The sequence below is a fragment of the Lissotriton vulgaris genome, chromosome 10 (assembly GCF_964263255.1).
Source record: "Lissotriton vulgaris chromosome 10, aLisVul1.2, whole genome shotgun sequence".
Lineage (NCBI taxonomy): Eukaryota > Metazoa > Chordata > Amphibia > Caudata > Salamandridae > Lissotriton > Lissotriton vulgaris.
Window position 1 is genome coordinate 287,809,560 of NC_141698.1, and position 19,785 is coordinate 287,829,344.

General features: G+C 44.7%; 1 protein-coding gene across 1 annotated transcript in view; it reads left to right on the forward strand.

Moving 5' to 3' along the window:
• Window positions 1-16,773, forward strand: part of LOC147685145 (uncharacterized) — a 58,974-nt gene extending 42,201 nt beyond the window's left edge. Inside the window, exons 3-4 of the mRNA XM_086941066.1 lie at window positions 8,635-8,721; window positions 14,720-16,773. Coding sequence (XP_086797192.1) covers window positions 8,635-8,721; window positions 14,720-15,948 — 1,316 coding nt within the window. The 3' untranslated portion in view covers window positions 15,949-16,773. The remainder of the gene's footprint in view (window positions 1-8,634; window positions 8,722-14,719) is intronic.
• The last annotated feature ends 3,012 nt before the right edge of the window (window positions 16,774-19,785 follow it).

A 19,785-nucleotide genomic window follows, 5' to 3' on the forward strand; every position in this document is an offset into this window, starting at 1 on the left:
TAGCACACATGGCGATTTATCAGGATACACGTCAGTATTGAAACTAAGCAGCAAATAAAACACGGGGACTAACGGTCTACAACAAACACAAATGGAGTGCAAATAAATCCCATCCGGAGCAATCTTCGATTGTCACAAGCGCCTAAAAGGAGCCTGTTGTTGGTTAGGCACTTTTAGCCAAGAAAGATAAAATAAGGAAACAGAAAATATATACTTGCAAATTCAGTGACAGCTAACAAGCCTTCGCCCTACTGCCAACAGTAAGTAGTGCGTGGCTATCAACAAGAGAACAGGAAAGTGAAACCATACGGTGATTTGGGCTGTAGTAAAGAACACATACCACCCTTGAAGAGGTATGTGTACTCCTGACGACCAACTAGGTTCTCAATGGTGGACGTGGCGAGTTTTCAATGAAATCAAGAAAAATGGTTGTGCACAGCTGAGCTTTAGTGTAGTTTGGCTGGTTGCCCGTGCTCCAAAGAATCACCTCCCGCCCGGAGGTGTATATTAATTAACAAAGTTGCACCACTGCGACTGCAGCGTGTCTCTCTGGGCACAGAGTTTTCAATGAAGGCACGCTCCACGTAAGGCAGATGCCACAGAGGGAAGGAACGGTGCCGGTCCTTTCCATACGGTCAGCCGAACCACGGTTTAAGAACCTGGCTAGTGACGTCATTCCATTAGACATTTTCTAAAATTTACTTGGATTTGAATGGCAGAAACGCGCACGGCTGTTGCACTAGACAATACAATTAACTGCACCTTATAACAGTTGGCTCCAGTATACCAGGGGAGTAGCTTCCGTTGGTGAAGCAGGTGCAGTGGCACCGGGGCTTAGAACCCTGTACTTGTGTTTTACAATTCAAACCGCGTGGGGCTGCATTTCCTTCATTACATTAGAGCCAATGGCACACTGGGTCGCCACTGAGTAAAATGCACACGAGTGCGAGTCAGAACAGGACGCATAAACAGACCGTTTCTTCATTACAGCGACGCTCTGGTTGTACGTCTGCGCACCCTGTACCCTCGCGCCACATCCGTGCACATGCATGAGTTACACGCTGGAAAGAGAAGCAGAAACTTTCATCACATGAGCCTGCCAAGGAAGGGAGATTCCACTCCGAGGGGATGGAATGCAGCGAGGAATGTGCAGACAACGCCTCAGATCACTGGGATTCACAAGTTCATCTTCCAGCCTCGCCCTTAGGGACCGGACGACTGTGAGATCAGCTGCGCAGCAGTAGCGCCCGTGAGGAGTGCTCTGATTATATACCAGTAATCAGTAATATCCATTACTTCAATTCTTCCTTCCTCGTCCCAGTCCTCATGCAGTAAGGTTTTACCTTCTGTATCCCTTCGGGCACAGTCTCCCAATCGGTTTTCCCTTTCTGCCGAGTTTCAACTCAGACCTTACTATAAACAAGCATTTGCAATGCAATAGGTCTCGCATTACTGATAGTTTGAGCTATTGCTGTTGCAAGCAATAATGCAATGCCAATAGCTCAAACTTTCAGTAATTGCGAGACCTATTGCATTGCAAATGCTTGTTGTTATTTGGTATAAATCTGTTCAGTAGTTGTTGAGATATTCAAGGAAATAAAAATGTGTTTATCTGCCAAGGGGACAAATGGGGAATGCGCGCACCAACAGAAATGCTGTGATTGGCTGGCTGCAACCTGAGGAGCGAGTTGCAGCTTCCATTTTAGTTTATCGGGACAGTCCCGGCGCTGAACTGGAATGGGGGAAGTAGGCTTCAGGGGTCAGGTTTGATGTGCCCTGAACCCATGGGTGGAATATAATGATCTTTCAGGGACTCCACATGTGTTCAATATGTTGGTAAGCAGGTTTTTTTTTTCTTCCTGTGTGATAGTTGTGAATTTGTCATGACCGTCCGCATGGCCCCCATGTTTAAGGTTGTGACAAATTTGTGAACATTGCCACACAATCTTTTTAAAAAATACATTCACGGACCCACTCGATGATGAACCTTCTCATGGACCCACTGATACCTACACACCCATTCAGACACTCATGCACCCACTCACAGACCCACTCACAGACTCATGTACCCAATCACAGACCCACTCAATGGTTCATGCACCCATTCACAGACACACTTAAACGCTCATGCACCCACTCACACATCCACTCGAGCACATACTCAGAGATGCACTCAGAGACTCGCACTCACTTGGAGACCCACTCACAGTCTCATGCACCCACTTACACACTCAGTTAGCTACTCAAGCATCCACTCAGACCCACGAAGATACTCATACACCCACTCACTGATCCACTCAGACACTAATGCACTCAGTCTCATGCTTTCACTCACAGACCTATTGATAGTAAAGCACTCATTCAGAGAACCACTCATGCACCCACTCACAGATCCACTCACAGGCTCTTGCACGCACTCACAGACCCACTCAGACACTTATGTTCTCAGAGAGCGCACCCACTGAGAAACTCTGAGACTCGTGGACCCCTTCACAGACTCACTCAGAGACACATACCTACTCACATACCCCCTCAGACTCATGCACGGACTCACTCAGACACTTACATACCCACTCAGAGACTGATAGGCCCACTCTGAGACCCATGCACTCTCACAGACCCATTCAGACTCATGCACTCGCACACCTTTCCACTCACAGACCCACTCAGACCCACTCCTGCACTCATAGACCACCTCACACAGCCACTGAGACACTCACAGTCCCACTCACAGACCCACACAGGTGCTCACACTTCTGTGAAATGTTACAGTTATGAATTGTTTTTTAATAAAAACCTTCAAAATTCACTGAAAAAAACAAAAGATTACAGGAACATTATAGTTAGGAAATATAATTTAAAAAAAACTTTGAAATTCACTGAAAAACCAAAGGTTACAGGAACTTTCAAGTTAGGAAATAGAATTAAAAAAACTTAGAAATTCAGAGAGAAAGCCAAAGGTTACAGGGATGTTATAGTTTAACTCCGATTTCACTCATACGCAACCATAGAAATTCAGCATTTATATTTACCCAAGCTAATTAAAATGCATTCCCCGCAATGCACTGCTTACGACCTCACATATTACATCACTCATGACATGGTCAGTAACCTCACTCATGACATCACTCGGGACATCTCAAATAGCATCACTGATGACCTCATCCAGTGAATGTGAGTTTTTTGTTAATGTTAGGTGTTAAAGATATATACTAAGTTGCTACAAAAGTTGAGAGAGTATAGTTTGTAGTGAGTGATACTATTTGTAAAATATATTGAGTGAGTGACTGTATTCATGTGTGATGAGGTGTCTGAGTGGAGGTGTGAATGGTTGTATGGGTGAGAGTGATTGTGTGAGTGGGTGTGTCAGTGGTGTAAGGGTGAGTGGGTATGTGAGAGGCTGAATAGTTGAGTGATGGGGTGTGGGTGGGTAAATAAATGGTGTATGGATGGGGGTGTGAGTGAGTGATTGTATTGATGAGTGAGTGACTATATGGATGAGTGAGTAAATGTGAGAGTGCCTGTATGGGTGAGTGTGTGCTTGTGTCTGACTCTAGGTGTGCGAGTATGTGTTAGTATCTGTATGAGAGAGTGAGCGGGTGGGTGAGTGAGTGAATGTATGGGTGAGTGAGTGAGGGACTGTATGGGTGAGTGAGGGACTATATGGGTGAGTGAGTAGGTGTGTAAGTAGCTGTATAGGTTACTAACTCAATGTTTGAGTGGGGGTGTTAGTGTCTGTAAGACTATGTGTGAGTGGTTGAATGGGTGAGAAACTGGTCATGTGAGTGGCTCTAAGAATCGATGAGCGAGTGGGTGTCGAGTACTGGTATGAGTCTGTGAATGGGTATGCGAGTAGTTGGAGGGTCTGTGAGTGGGTATATGAGAGGTTGTATAGGGGTTTGAGTGGGTGTGTGAGTGGTTCTGTGGATGATGTAATTCGAGATGTCATCAGTGATGTCACAGACATGTCACAAGTGATGTAATATTTGAGGTCATAAGCAGTGCATTGCAGGGGCGTACGTTATAGTTAGCTCTGGTAATTATAACAACTGACTTTCTATGGTTTTGTACGAGTGAAATCTGAGCTTAACTATAATAATTTCCCTGTAACCTTTGGTTTTTTCAGTGAATGTGTGTACATAGATATGGTCACTGCTTTATATTCTTTTGTGTGTGTGTGTGTAAAGGTTGTGTGTGTGTATGTATATATACACACATATGTGTTATGTTATTTTACACGCACTCACACAAAATAATGTACAGCAGTGACCGTGTCTCCTGAATGTGTGTGCGGAGCTCGGAACAGACTCCTGTTAAAGCACAATTTCTCCAGTCAAAATATGCCTCGTAGCATTCTAAGTCACAAAGACGTCTCGTATCTTCTTTTTATTATGATATTTCATTAAACCACTTTTGTTACGTAGAAATATTCAAATGTAGGTACACCTTCATGTTGACGTGCGCTGGTTTGAAAGGAAGTCATTTTTGCTTCAGTAATAATCTTATGTTATTCTTCACACTCAGCAACTGTAACAGGGTAGACAACAAGATAGGATGATTTTAAAAACACATATAAAGTAGTTCTGTAGATTTACCATAAAGGTCATTACAGAAAGACATATTTGTGTAAATATTTGATTCTGTTTCACTTTTTGAAAAGGCCGCAATAGTAAAAATGTGATGTCCAAACCAGGGGGATTTGTTTATTTGCAACAGACTTAACTCAGTAAGCAGACTTTTTGAAACACGACATGCAACTTGTTTGAATCGAAAAAGTCATTTAGTATTGCCATCAGCCGGAACCTCTTCATGTTAAATCCTACAACAAGCTGTTTGATTTCATCCAAGTCACCTGCTGATCTTTTGCAGCCTTGCTATATATGTGACAGTACTTCGTGTCTTATTCATCCTCCTGCCAACAAAAATTGGAACTAGTTAAAGAATTGATTTATAAGCGCAAGAGAAATGTCATCCTCTGATGTGTCCAGCAAAAGGTTCTGGTTTGGTTATATAGTGCGTTTGGACAGATGGAATTGTTTTTGGGTTCCTAAAGCCTGTATTTTCCACAGTGGAGAAAGAGGGTTACATTTAATTTGATTGCTGAAGAGACCATGAGCGTGGGCTCTGTCTTTCTCAGCATTTGGTAGTGCGTTCCGAGTTTTTGTAACTTGGCTGGAAAATGCTGTCTCTAGTTGCACCTTATGTTCTTTGGCTGATTGAACACAAGGTTCTCCGGTGGAGTACAAAGAAAGATCTGGGTTCTAGTGCTGGAATCTATGGGATCAGAGAGAACAAGAGGGTCAGTGTCCTAAACAAGGTTTTAAGTGTGATGTGATGATTTCACACTATATAGTTCGTAAGCCTGTGCAGCAGTGTCGAGAAAGGGGTAACGTTTCTGATGTCATGACAGACCAGGAATATGTCATGAGTTTTGTGCTCCTTTTTAGGTTTCTCCTGGCGTCCACTGCGCAGCAGTGTTCGCGCAGGTGAAATCTTATGTTTACCAGTACGGGGCTTTGTCCCGCCTCTCTCTTCCATTGGCTAGCTCCATAAATGGAGGCTAACCATTGGAAGAGAGATCTGTCCGTAATTGTCGGACCAGATTCGTGGGCGTTCCGGCGATTTTATTTTTCTTTTTTTTTCTTATCCTGCCCCTTTAACAACGTCATTGCGGCGGTGGGCGGTGGTTTATTTATTTATTTATTTCTAGGTTTGTTTTGGTCATTTCTCCAAAGATGGCGGCCAGGCAGTAGCCTTCATGGCGTGGTCCGCTTTAACACCCGACACAATGGCCAATTCAAAGACCCCAGGAAGGCGATACCCCTTGGTTCGGGCCCTGAGAAATCCACCCCGCAGCTGTTTAGAGGAATCGCTGCGTGGCGTAAAACTGCTGGAACATCGCGCCCTGTGACTGTACCATCACCCGCATCGCCTGCAGCAGCTCCCCCTCATGGGTCGAAGTGTACGCTACGGGTTCGCCTGCCCCCTTCACAACCTATCGTTAACTACGCGTCATCTACAGCGCCTCGAGCCATAGCTGCCGCCCAAGGAAACACCACGACGTGAAAAGGCTGACCCCGCATCTGCTCGCCTCGAGATCACCAAGACAACAAAAGAAGATATTGTGCGCTTGCCTGGAGCTCCGTACTGTGCGCCTTGAACTGCCCACATTTCCCTGACTCCGGTGTACGCCTCATACTCCGCCCCGTAAACAAACAGCCCTCGCAGCGTACAAGAGAGCTGTACTCCTCCCCCAGCTGTCACCAAGATTCAGGGCTGTGCACATCGTATTGCAGCCCCCACCCTGAAGCGTGCGCGGAGGACTGTGCGCTTGTAAGGCCGGTACGGTTCGCCTGGTTCGGAACGACCTGTACGTCTCTTTCCCATTAACTGTACTGTACGCCGCTCACGCGAGATGCTTGAGGTTTAGGGGGGCACTCGGATTAAAGCGGAACAAAGCGCACGGGAGCATTGGCAGGCACTGTACCTTATCAAAACTGGGCAGAAGGCCCCAAGCATTGCATGTTAAAGAACTGTGGCAACTTGAAAGTCTACCCTGCATTTAACAAGTAACTGGATCCTTTTTAAACGTGCAAAGACTGTATTTACAAGCCTGCTTAAAATATATATAAGGGAGATATATTTTTACACAACCTACAGTCTAGTGTCATTGTGTGGTGGGTTGGTGGTTGTTGTGTGTGATACTGCAAATGTTTAGCCATATGTGCTCCAGAGATTAGCCTAGACTGCTTGCGCCACACTACCTAGAGGGTAAGCGGGGGTTATTTCTGGGAGTAATCCTTTGCCCTGACTTAGAGGAAAGGGCCCCTGCTTGTCGCCAGTGCTGCACTGCGCCAACCTGAGACCCATAAGTGTTCCATAATAAAGCTACCAAAGTCTTACAATAACCCCCGTCCCTTATCCAACAGGCAAGGGTTATTATGGCTAAGTAGTAAAAACCTATTTCAAGCATGGAAGCCCCGAAATGTTGTTTTGAATGCCAAATTTGGCATATCCAAAGCAAGACCTTGAATTGTCAGATTAAATGCCTCTTCATTTTCCAGGCCTCCAAGCCTGTCCTCCAGCTGAATTAATAATACTAGAGCACTATGTTGAAATTCAACAGGTTTGCTGTTGATATCCCGTTGTTGAGTGTGAAAGTCCTCCATAACAAACGATCTTGCTCCGCTTTCTGCAGTGCCTCTTTAGTCAGGAGAATACTTGATTATATGAATTTGAGTGCAATTCCATAGCATTAATCTTGAATTAAAAATGATCACATTTTTTGCAGTCTATCAATGGATGTTGTGATAGTCGTTTTCCCCATTAATAAGTCTACCAAAAAGTCACCTTTCCTTAGGTCTCTCGACATCTTCACCTCTGAAGATTGTGGAAGAGACACAAGGGGGCGCTGTGCTTGCTTCCCTGCCCCCTGGCTGTGCTTGCTTCCCTGCCCCCTGGCTGTGCTTGCTTCCCTGCCCCCTGGCTGTGCTTGCTTCCCTGCCCCCTGGCTGTGCTTGCTCTCCTAGGTGTGTGTGTGGCTCTGGGTGTGTGTGTGTGTATGGGTGGCTCTGTGTGTGTGTGGCTCTGGGTGTGTTGGTGTGTGTGGCTCTGGGTGTGTCGCTGTGTGTGGCTCTGGGTGTGTGGCTGTGTGTGGCTCTGGGTGTGTGGCTGTGTGTGGCTCTGGGTGTGTGGCTCTGGGTGTGTGGGTGTATGGGTGTGTGTGTGGCTCTGGGTGTGTGTGTGGGTTTGTGTGGCTCTGTGGGTGTGTGTGTGTGTGGCTGTGGGTGTGTGTGGCTGTGGGTGTGTGTGTGTGTGTGTGTGTGGCTCTGGGTGTGTGTGGGTGTGTGGGTGGCTCTGTGGGTGTGTGTGTGTGGCTCTGTGGGTGTGTGTGTGTGTGGCTCTGGGTGTGGGTGTGTGTGTGTGTGTGTGGCTCTGGGTGTGTGTGTGCGTGTGTGGCTCTGGGTGTGTGTGGGGGGCTCTGGGTGTGTGGCTGTGTGTGGCTCTGGGTGTGTGGCTCTGGGTGTGTGGGTGTATGGGTGTGTGTGGCTCTGGGTGTGTGTGTGGGTTTGTGTGGCTCTGTGGGTGTGTGTGTGGCTGTGGGTGTGTGTGTGTGGCTCTGGGTGTGTGTGTGTGTGTGTGTGTGGCTCTGTGGGTGTGTGTGTGTGTGTGTGGCTCTGTGGGTGTGTGTGTGTGTGTGGCTCTGGGTGTGTGTGTGTGTGTGTGGCTCTGGGTGTGTGTGTGTGGCTCTGGGTGTGTGTGTGTGGCTCTGGGTGTGTGTGGGGGGCTCTGGGTGTGTGTGTGTGTGTGTGTGTGTGTGTGGCTCTGGGTGTGTGTGTGTATGTGGCTCTTTGTGTGTGTGTGTGATAGTAATTGCTGTCTGCTGAGCTCGTCCAGTAGGGTACAATAGGTCTTACATTTGCGAGAGATTAAGCTGTTGGCAATGTAAATTACATTGCCATTTATTTATCTGTTTTCAAAACCAACACATAAATAAAAATTTTGTCATTTACAATGCCAATAGCTCTAACTTTAGCGAAGGTGAAACCGTTGCATTGTAAATGCTTGTTTATTTTTTTAAGAATGTGGAATTGTTTAACCATGATCGCATTTCATCTTAACCCTTTATCCTAGGTTTGCCGAGACAATCCATCTTCTACTCACTGAGGACCTCTTCTGTATTGGGTGAGAGCAGCCGAGCAGACCGAACCAACAGCCTAAGTAAGCATAAACCAGTAGCACTGGTCATTCTGATGTCCATTTCATTAAGCACATTATATAATTTCTTTGCGCGTAGACCTCTTGAAATTAATCTTAGCCAATTTATGCCGAAAACTTTGTTTAGCATTGTTTTAAAACTGCGGCAGATAGTTACATTATTACGTAGAGTTGCAAAAAATTTGAAAAACCATTCTTCCTTATGTTAGCACAGGCCACTTAAATTTTTTTAACAAAGCTTTCTCCACCTGATTCTCCATGCATAGAACTACATGTCACCCTGTGGCTTTTCAGATGCTTGGATAGTTTGTTTACTGTAGAGAGGTAGTGCAACCACGTTGACACACAAAAGTCAATTGGTAGTAGAGGGTGCGTTATTAGAGACATTTAATCTTGAGTGGAAAATGAAAAAGTCCATGGAAGGAACACCCAGTACACAATGTCTCTTCTTATTGATTATGACTTTATTTAATATGTCAGATACGTTCTTATCCACTTCTCTTCTCCGAGCAATGCAACACTTATAAAGAAATTCACTATTAAAGTACATTTCTCATTACTAAAGTGCTGTATCAAAGTTTACTCCAGTCCTTAAAGGGTTACCACAGCACTACTCTTTGACTCATATTTCCCATTCAGTTACTGGTCTCTCTTCCACTAATCCAATTGTACTAAGGTATTACTCTTACCTTGGAGTTTCTGCTTTGAGTGTGAAAATGTTGAACTGTGTTGTGTCAGAGAGAATTAATGGTAGACCCAGTGACTATGGTGGCCGTAGAGTTGTCTCCAACTCATATTTAACCATTAATTTGCAGTGAGCCAAACATGTGTAGTCAGAATTTAGGTGAAAGCTCAAGCACACAGAAGCTCTTCTCAATTCTGGAGCATTCAAAAGTGGTCCTCCTAATTTTTAAGGATATAGAGATACAGGTAAAGCCTTAGACTGATTAGTGGAGCAGTAGTCCTAGCAGAGGCTGGGTTCACACGCTTCACTCGTTACAGTAATGGGTTGTAGTTCGCCCCACCACTTTCAAAGATCATGTCAGAAACCTAATCAACATTTACCTGTGCTATTCTATTAATCGTACATTTAGTATGGAACTTCAGCAATGGTTACTGTCATGGCTTTAGGATTAAGGTTGTGCTACTACTTTTTGGGAAGATTCAGTGTCAAAGATAATTTGGTGTCACTTCCTGTGATGTCATAAAGATCAACGGGTGTGTAATGTCATTCCCACTACCCCTGACACTTAGTGAATCATCTCTATGTTCTTGGCACAATAAATAAAGTAAAAAAGATGGCTTGTGTGCTCTCAGCAGCCATCTTGTCTTTGTTTTCTTAAAGAGTAAGAACAATCATTCTGTGATGGCTTTTGTGCCTGTAGTGCGGCAGACATCTAAGAGACAACCTGGCTTTTCCATTGCTTGAGATTTTTTTTTTGTGTTTTCCCTTTATTTGTTCAATTGATTACTTTTCCTTCATTAGTCCAACATGTACCTTGTATGGCAATTTATTAACTTCATTTTTCTTGCAGGGGATTACAATCAAATCCTAAGCTTTAAATAGTTCCACCCAGGCTCCGTATTGTCTAGATTTTATATAAGAGATTTCAAATAACACCTTTTTCTGCTTTTAAAGAACTAGTTTTAAAAATCAAATACATTTTTATAAGACCATGTTGTTTCGATTCGTCCTCTTTTTTGTCAACTTTCTGAAATGGAAATTGAAGACATTTTATGGTCATGTCATCTTGCCTTCTATACACTTTTTGACTTCTCTCATTTTAATTATAAACATGTTGGTTTCATGCATGGTGGGTGCTTTGGTGGGTTCAGGGGGCTTTTGCCGAGGAAGGCAGAGCACAGATGTCTGGCAAGTTAGTGGAAAGTTTGGCGGTGGTTGATGTAGGCTGGTCCAAGGTTGTGGAGGGCTCTGTAGGTGTGGGCGAGTAGTATAAGCTGGCATCTCTTCTGGCGGGGAGCCAGTGTTGACTTCAGCAGTGGGGGTGACGTGGTCCATTTGGGGAGGTTAAGGCTGAGTCTGGCTGCGGTGTTCTGGATAGTCTGTAGTCTCTTGATGAGCTTGGTGGTGGTTCCTGTATAGAGAGCGTTTCCATAGTCCAGTGGGCTGGTGACGAGGGCTTGTGTGATTGGTTTTCTGGTGCTGATGGGGGATTCATCTGAAGATCTTTTGTAGCATGTGGAGGATGTGGTAGCTGGATGAAGATACTGCGTTGTCCTGGTGCTTCATTGTGAGTTGGGCGTCCAGGATGATGCTGAGGTTGCAGGTGAAGTCTGAGGGTGTTGGTGTGGGTCCAAGTTCGGTAGGCCCACTGTGAGGTGTTCCTCCTGAAGATCAGCACTTCGGTCTTGTCCGAGTTCAGCTTAAGGCCCTTGAACCCCATCCCGTCGGAGCAGTTAGTCATGGTATTCAAGAAGTAGGATCTACTGGTGGGGTCTTTGATGAGGGAGAGGATTAGTCGGGTGTCGTCAGCGTAGGAGATGATGTTGAATCGGTGTAGCAGAGTCATGTAGGCGTTGAACAAAATGGGGCTGAGGGACAAGCCTTGTGGGTTGCCGCAGATGATGATCTTTCTCTCGGAGGTGAAGGGTAGTAAGGGACTCTGAGTTAGTCCGCAGAGGATGGAGGTGATTTACTTGAGGGTGCTTTCCTGGGCATTTTTTGGGGCGCTGATGTGGTGGAGGCTTGTGATGAGGGTGTGGGGAGAGATGGTGTCAAAAGTGGTTTAGAGGTCAAGGAGGATGTGGGAACCCTCAGAGAAGGTCAAGAAAAGTCTGTGCTCTTAGCCAAAATTTGATATTTATAGATCTTTCCGCGAAAGACAATTAGCAGGATGCAGGCAAACCACACCACCCTGTATTTCCTTGGGTGTCTAGTTTTCAAAAATATCTGGGGTTGGTATTGCTCACTCGGTGCCTGTCAACTCTCGACCCAAATTCCACAGATACTCACATCAATGAACTGATTCAGTGGCGCAAACTGTTCATGTTTCCGCATTACATTTTTGGGGCTTTTCCTACTGTGGAAGATGGGTCCTCCACCACAAGTGAGGTTCCAGATTATTATTTTTTTTTAGAATTGGGTCACTACAGAATATTATAACGTTTATCACCTATTGAATTTTATCCACTCTAGGCTTTCAAATAGAGGTCAGCTTGCAAGAATAAACACATTTTGCAAAATGCTATCCAGATCACATAGGTAACCCCAAACTGAGTTGTGCAAATAAAGATTATTTTTTAACTCAGATTCTAGGCACAATTCAAAAAAAGCATTGCTATCCTTTATAACCATTTTTCATTCATTAAATTTCACCTTCTGAATTGATGCATAGTTAGTACGCAATAAAAAAATCGTAAAATGCAGTTTGGATGATGGCTTTGGATTAAGCATATCTTTAGAGAACTGATATGCATCCCTGCAATCGGAAGTGTCAGACGGCTATAACAATATACTACTATGTAGATAAGCAATCTGGGCCAAAAAAACAATAGATGAAAACATTGTCACCTTCCTCTATTTTTTTTTTCCTATTGAGTTTCATTTGTTTTTGATTTCAACGATTACTTACCCTGGAAAAGCAACTGCCAATGTATATGCCACTTTTATTTTTCAATAAAATCTTTAAATCAAAAAAAAAATCAAAAAAAAAAGAAACCTGAAAAATAGGAAATATTGACCACCACTTCGAAAATTGCAAAGATGATACTTGGAAGAGAGTCATCTAAGCACAGCAAACCTTTGGTTGCTACTGTTAAAAAAACACACCCTTCCATGCACAGAATTTTATTTTCCATTTTTATTTATTTTTTTAAGTACATTTTAGCTATTTTCGCTGTTAACTTCAGAGGAATCCACAAACCCAGAGTTGCTTTGAAAGACCCTCCATGGGAAGAATGCGTGGATAACTGGAAAAAAAGCATGAAAGTTTATGCATGAACTACCCCAAATATATAAAAGGGCTTAGCACTGCTGGGGAAGAAGCCTCCGCATTGGTAAATACTCGTAAAATATACAGGTGCCCTGAACACCACACCCTAAGAAATGTATAGAAAAATCTTGGGTGCAGACAGTGCATTTTATCAGCATGATTCCCCAAAATTATGTTTTTGGATTTTAAAGGCAGGTTTTATAGTATGGGTATTCAATTTCTAATGGTCTACTAATGGATTACAGACTGTAAATAGCATCTTCCTTAACTACCGCTTTCCGCTTATATCTTTTGATACTGGCCCTACATTTATTTGAAAAAGATTCTGAAATGTAAATAATTTACACCGATCACACAATTGAAAAATTTTAATAACCGTGCTATTACTTAGTTTAGACGGGTGTGCTCCCTCTTAGTTTAAAGACTCAACAGGATTGGATGGAAGAGAGATCCCTAAGGTTACATCTCTCTGACAGTCTTAAGCCCTAGTCAGCAGCAATGATAATAAAGTCAAAAGCTAACAATATAGATTACTAGCGGAAGAAGCAATGAATAAGGTCTGAATATGTCCCCAGAAGTACAGCAAGGTCTGGGACCCATGGAAGGAGGCCCGGGACGTAATAAAACTACCACCCCTAGCCCCCCCATATATCCCTAGGGAGAAATACATTAGGGAGGGCTACCTGCACGGCTGACTGTGAGGTAGCTGCCCTGCTGCTGTGTCTCGAAACTGAAGATAAGATGTACTATATGCTAGGATGTATGTTCGGTCACTGCTATACTGAAATTGACAAATCAATTTCTTCGTATAATTATGGTAAATCTAACCAAAAAAGTTTAATATATATATATTTATAGATTATTAAATACTTCAAAGCCAGTCTTGAAATTCTGCTATTCTTGCCCTCTAGTACCAGGAACATAGAAAGCATGCACAGTTTGTCAGCTCAGCATGAATCATCACTGAAAGAACAGCCAAACTTATATTTTGTCAATCGCTCCTTTTCATTTTGTCCTTGCTGTCAGAGACCACATTTAAACTTTTGGTAAATATCTGGCATGGCCGCTAGTTGTGATAAGAGCTCATCTCCGGGCAGGTGTTGCCGCTGGATTCCTATCTTATGCTAGGGGTGCCCACTCGGCCAGCTTGTATGCTCATTATCACAAGGGTGACTGACTTATCCCAGTGGTAGCTACTAGATGTGAAGGATGCCCATCTAATGCCAGTGTAGGTCTCAGATGAGGTTTGTCCACCTCATGATGTGGGGTGACTAACCGATAATGTGGATGCCCATTTTAAAGCAGAGGGTCCCAGATATTGGGTGTGGCCATACATTGGCGATACACCCACAATCAGATTAGATACGTTTGGTCTCTGCTACTCAGTTTGGCCATAGTGGCGCTCCCACTGCAGCAGGCTCTACTATGGGAAGGTCTGGAGCCTTGTGTTGGGGTGTATTCATAGAAGTATTTATTTTGCTCCAGTCCTCCAAAGGAGGACTAGGCCATTGAACAGCTGCATATTTGATCCTCTTGTTACAAGTTGTTATTCGGTCAAGTATCCTCAAATTACATCTACCAAACCAGTGATAAGATGTGAGAGATTTGAGGTCAGAGGTGAGTTACTGATGAAAGGTGGTGGGGGGGGGGGGGGGGGGGGGGGGGGGGGGAAGTGGGCTGGTAGCCTCTTCAGTCTCACGATGCAGTGTCAAGTACATGTGGCACAACACTAAGCAGAAGAGAAATAAGTTGTTAGCAGTGAGCCCCTAGTTCGGTCCGTTGGGAGTGACACACAAGTGCGCCCTACCAAATTCCCATACTTTGCCGGGCAATGGAGAGCACTATAAAATCAAACTGAAAGTCTTCTTTTTTTCTGTTGGAGTGTATGTTTATTTCAGAAAGTGCTATCCATACCTAGTGTCTTTTCTTAGTCCTAGGCACATTGATGACCTGTTTTCCTTATATGTTTAGAAAAGCTGATGGATATGCTAGTCCTTGGTGGAAGATGAGCGCATTAACAGCCTTTTTTTTCTTCTTCATACCTGCAGTTGCACCAAAGCCAGAGCCATCGAAGGAGATGGCTGTGATGACCCCAGCAATCCTAACAACGACCTCTCAGACGCCAGCAATTTTAACCACTGCGACTCATCTCACCTTCATTACTGTGCCTGGGGCAACAGTAACAAAAGAGCGTGCAGTGGATGTGAGTAAGCAGGAAATCATTGATCAGAAGCCCACTCCGGCGACATTGACAGCAGTGGAAGCGGACCCAGGCCCCTCCCTATCAGTAGGTGCTCATGATGGGGATTCCGGTCCCTGCGATTCTCAGAGTTCCATGGTGTCCTCGCCAGCGGGCTCCGTGGGTCAGGTGACTACACAGGTGACCTCAAAGCCAGACTGGGGGAATGAAGGCAGTTCTGACAAACATATTTCTACCATAGGTTCTGACCAGATTGAGGCTTTCAAATTCAAAATGGAAGAGGAAGATGAAGAGGAGATGCCTGGGAAAATTGGCAATCAGGAGATGGATACTGGGTCTTTGCCTTCTGAGCCAGTGCCCCCTGCCTGGCAAGATAGTCAAGAGGAGTGGGACCAGCAGTCTGGGTCACCCCAGCGCAGTGACACCGCCAGAGAGGATTCACTCCATTCATCAGCTTCACAAGAGGGCACCCGGACTCCTGCAACAGAGGTTCCCCCTAGGGAAGGGTGCTCTTGCCTCCTGGAGGACAGGAGAACCATGTGGAGGACTAACATGCAGCGTCTCCTAGAACTGGAGGAGCAGTGGGACCAGCTCTACCACCAGGAGCTTGCGATGTGGGAGGAGGAAAGACTACAACAGCGAGAGCAGCGGGTGCAAGACCGGTTGCTCCAGCAGCAGCTGTTGGGTGTTCTGACAGACATCCGCGATGAACTGAAGCAGATTAGAGAGCAGCGAGCTGCTTCACAGGGAAACCACCTGTCTGACAGCCCTTCCCATAGTGGAGACCTTAACCAGGCGTGCTCGGTAGAAGCAAGTTCCCCAGAGTCTGTGGCCGTAGCACAGACCAATGGAGATTCTGCCCCTTGTTCACCCAAACCTACTGTGTCACGGGGCCGCAGTGGCAGCACATCCTCTGCATCTTGGTCACCTAAATCAGTAACATCGCGGCGCCGTCCTGTCAGCACAGCCTCCGCTGCCTGGTCATTGAAATCCTTTACTCCGCGGAGCAGTGGACGCCCACGGGGACGTCCACGCAAGTATCCTATTGAGGAATATGATGGTGGCGGACTCAGTTAAAAAAAATTAAACATTTGACAGAAGAGAACACAATTTATGCACAGAAATCAGGAGATGTTTTTAAAGTAATGCCTTCCATGTTCTAGAGAAGGCTAAATAAATAGAGCAGGTTTGAGGCTGGTACCGTGGCCAGAGCTGGAGCATCCCTGTCCTCTGGTATGGTCCTCTTGACCACATTAGCTATGTTGTGCTGAAAGGTGCCTGATTGGTGAACACTGCTCATTATACGAGGCAAGACCTGGGGGCAGGTTGAATACAGTGTAAGCCCTTCAAAAGGCCCATGGCACAGTGATGCTTGGCACAGTTGGGCAGCTTCCAGGTCCCTGATCCATGTTTTGGGAGTTTACTACTCAGTAGACCAAAGTCTTGTCAGATAGTGCTCCAAGTTAAAAGGGAGGCAGGGTATAGACATGACACATATTCTATACATTAGAATAGCGAGTTTGCTTGGAGCTGGGAAGGATTGGTGAAGGCTTTTCTTGATCTGGTGCTGAGCAGACTGCATTCTCCCCTTGAAAAATTGAATGATTTCTTAATTAAGTTAAACGGGCCTCTATGAATTTAAAATGGCTTATTTGAAATGAAGTGTCACAACTTTAGTTTTACTACTCTTGTACTGGTTCCTTATTCATAGATCCTCCCCTAAAATGAATTTTACTTTTAGAACAGAGCCAGTATAGAAAGCTGATGCCCAGAATTCTCCAGGTGCCCAACACCTGACGGCAGAGGAGCTTGGCATCTGAACAATTTAATGGGTATATGTGCTGTGGGCATTGTCCCTCAATCCTCTTACATTTTTAATGCAATAAAGAACGTTTTAGAATATTTATTAAGGCTGGGTTACTTGTCTGTCTTCTACTTTTGCAGCGATCCGTCAGTCCATCATCCTGTCCTTAACTATTGGTCTATTCGCTTTATTTTACACTCTTTGATTTTTGTATGGTTATGTATGCATCTTCTCTTGGTGTCTGGCTCCCTGTGTGCGCCCTCCGACAGGCATTGGTTTCTTAGGTGTGCATTCTTTTGATGGCAGAAAACGCACAGCACAACAACGCAGTACAGAGTGGCAGATGTGTTCTGTAGAGAAGCTGGGAGCGTATTTGCTTTTGTAGGATTTCTTAGCTTTGCCCAAGAAATGGGTAGTATACTCTGCAAAATACATGCACACTCCTTATGGACAACTTATGATGAAAAGAAAATCTCTTAATTTGGTCAAGGCATGATGTTATCAAAGGAAAATTATTAAAACAGCTAACATGGAGCCCTATAGACACTGTCAAAGGAAGAAGAAACCGAAGTGTCAGTTCTTTTGCGGTTGCAGCGTTTCTGAAAAGACAAATTATGCCAGAGAGAATCTTGCAGATGAATAATGCCTGCAGGACTACCTCAGCTTTTTAGGTCTTGCTTTGTCCAAGACCCATTCATTTTAGTAAACCTATGCATATAATATAATTACAGGGGCTTTCAGCTAGATCTCTTTATCCACTGAGCTGTTGTCATCCACATCCAGAATTGTGTGGGGCTTTTGTGCTGTCTGGTTGATCGTAACTCATATGGGCCTCTACAAAGTCACGAATGGTATTGTTCATTTAGTGTGATTAAGCATCCCCACTCAGTTGTAAAATGTCTCCTGTAGGAACTCCACAACCTTGCACAGCATATGCATTTGGTTAAGTTTTGAGCAGCTTAGGTGCGACGACCTTTTGGCTTAAAGGTAGCTCAAATTCTCTAAAGGACCTCCATGCTGTTTTCCTGTTCTGTGAGCCTTTTCAGTGTCTCCTGATCAGGGATTAGGTCCTCTCCACACAGTGGCAATATCGCTTCCTTTTAATTAGGAACCAGTCACAATATCAGGGCTTCCTCTAGAGTTCTGGTCTTGTGCTAAGCCTTTCGAATGGAAAAGGGCACAGAAATAGCAACTTTCATTGACTTGTTGCTTGCCAGATGCCCTCTTCGCTGATGATTTAGAGCAGCTTCAGATGTCCAGATTAATACGACTTAGATACTCAGAGGCAAGTATTTATCTTGTAGTAAGGGCACAGGTAGGAAACCAAGGCAATCAAGTTGGTTTAGCAGGTAGAGGAAACCAAATCTTAACCCCAGCCTGCCAATGTATTTTAGTAGACTTTGGCAAAGGAGAGTATAGGGCAAATCATGTATCAAAGTAGAGACTAGCCAGATGGGGGGGGAGGGGGGGGGTCTTTCCTGTTTCCAGGGAACTTCCAACACACAATTAAAGGCAAGCCTAAAAATGGCTGCATGAGTGTTTATTACAGGGAAGACCGGCATTCTGTTTGGCGATGCACACCCATTGGGTAAGAGCTGCTAAGGAAGCAATACCCTTTGGTCAGTCTTTGGTTTTCTAGGAGTGTCCAGGCGTGACACGTGTTGAATGCAAGTGTCCTAACTTTTCCATATGTACCACAGGGTAATGCAGAGAAACCCCAATGGGTAGCGTCATGTCCACAAAGCAATGGGGTCCTCAATCTTAAGTAGCAGAAAGTCTTTCTTTGCAGCCGATGCTGTCTAATAAGAAATATTTGAGACTTTAGAGTGGGTAGTGAGTGAAGTAATCGAGTTTTTGGGGACCAAGATAATTTTACTACGGCTGGTAAGCTCTGAAACATGCAGTTGAGTAAAAACTTGTTTCTATAAACAGACAAAGCTCCTCCCACCAGCAACTTAAACCCTGCAGACTCTAGCAAAAGTTAATGGACCAAAATGTATCTGACGACTTCCGGAAAAGCCAATAAATAATTGTGGCTCCTCCGTCCTGTCCGAATGGTCATGAGTAAAACGTCAGTCACTCTTATCACTAGCCTGTGGCTCTGCTTACCTCAAAGCTTATTACCTGCATGATCTCATTGACACCGATTCTGTGGTTTCCACCTCTGCTTTCAGATTCTGGTTTGCAGTGGTACCCTCGCAAGAAGTTACCCTCACCCAGCATACAGCACTATGAGGCTGAATTAATAGCCTCCATACCATGTCAAAAGACCTTGGTGCTCATCCAGTATCCTCTTTGATGTCTAATTGGCCTAAACAGGTAACTACTGGGTCTGTTTTTCCGATTTGCCGTTCATTCATTAAACCATTCTTACCAGGCCAGATAGATCTATTGCAATTGCTTCTTTCCTCAAGCCCTGAGCAGTGATCTTGCCCATGGTCATCTGGCCGCTTAACCCCTTCTGCCAGGACATTCAGGTAAACGATGAAAAGGGTAAGGGTGACTCCAATCTTAACTGCAGGAAGATCCTGGTAAGCCTGGTTTCCATATTCTTGCTCCTGAGTAATAGGTTAGCTATAGTCCTTTTCCAGACCCAACTAGTACAACACCCATCCTCCGAATACCTTTGCTTAAGTTTCTGATTCATAGGGCTGCTATTCTACCACATGGGACCCTAAAGGTTTGTTTCAAGTTACCTCCTATTTTCCATTATTTTGGCAGCTTAGTACTTCTGCATATTATTCCTGTGCCACTTTTCAGTGGTTAGTATACACAGCAAGATAATGGATGGAGTGCTGAAACTTTTCAACCACTCGCTCCCAGTCAAGAGATCTGGGTTTAACCATTGTTCTTTTGCTCACTATACCGCTCCAGTTTGGAGCCAGCCATATTCAAACCTGTCTTTACCCTGCTCCTCATGGGAACAGTCCTGTTGAACTTCCAGCCCATGTCCTCCCTGTCCTGGAAACAAATATCCTGGAACCGGTTTCGTGGTATCACCCCTCATCAGCTAGACTAGCTTGAGTTCAGTGGCACAGCTAGCAGGGTACCCATGTGTGGGCATACCCATGGCGACTTAAGGCGAACATAGTAAACACAACAAGATGATG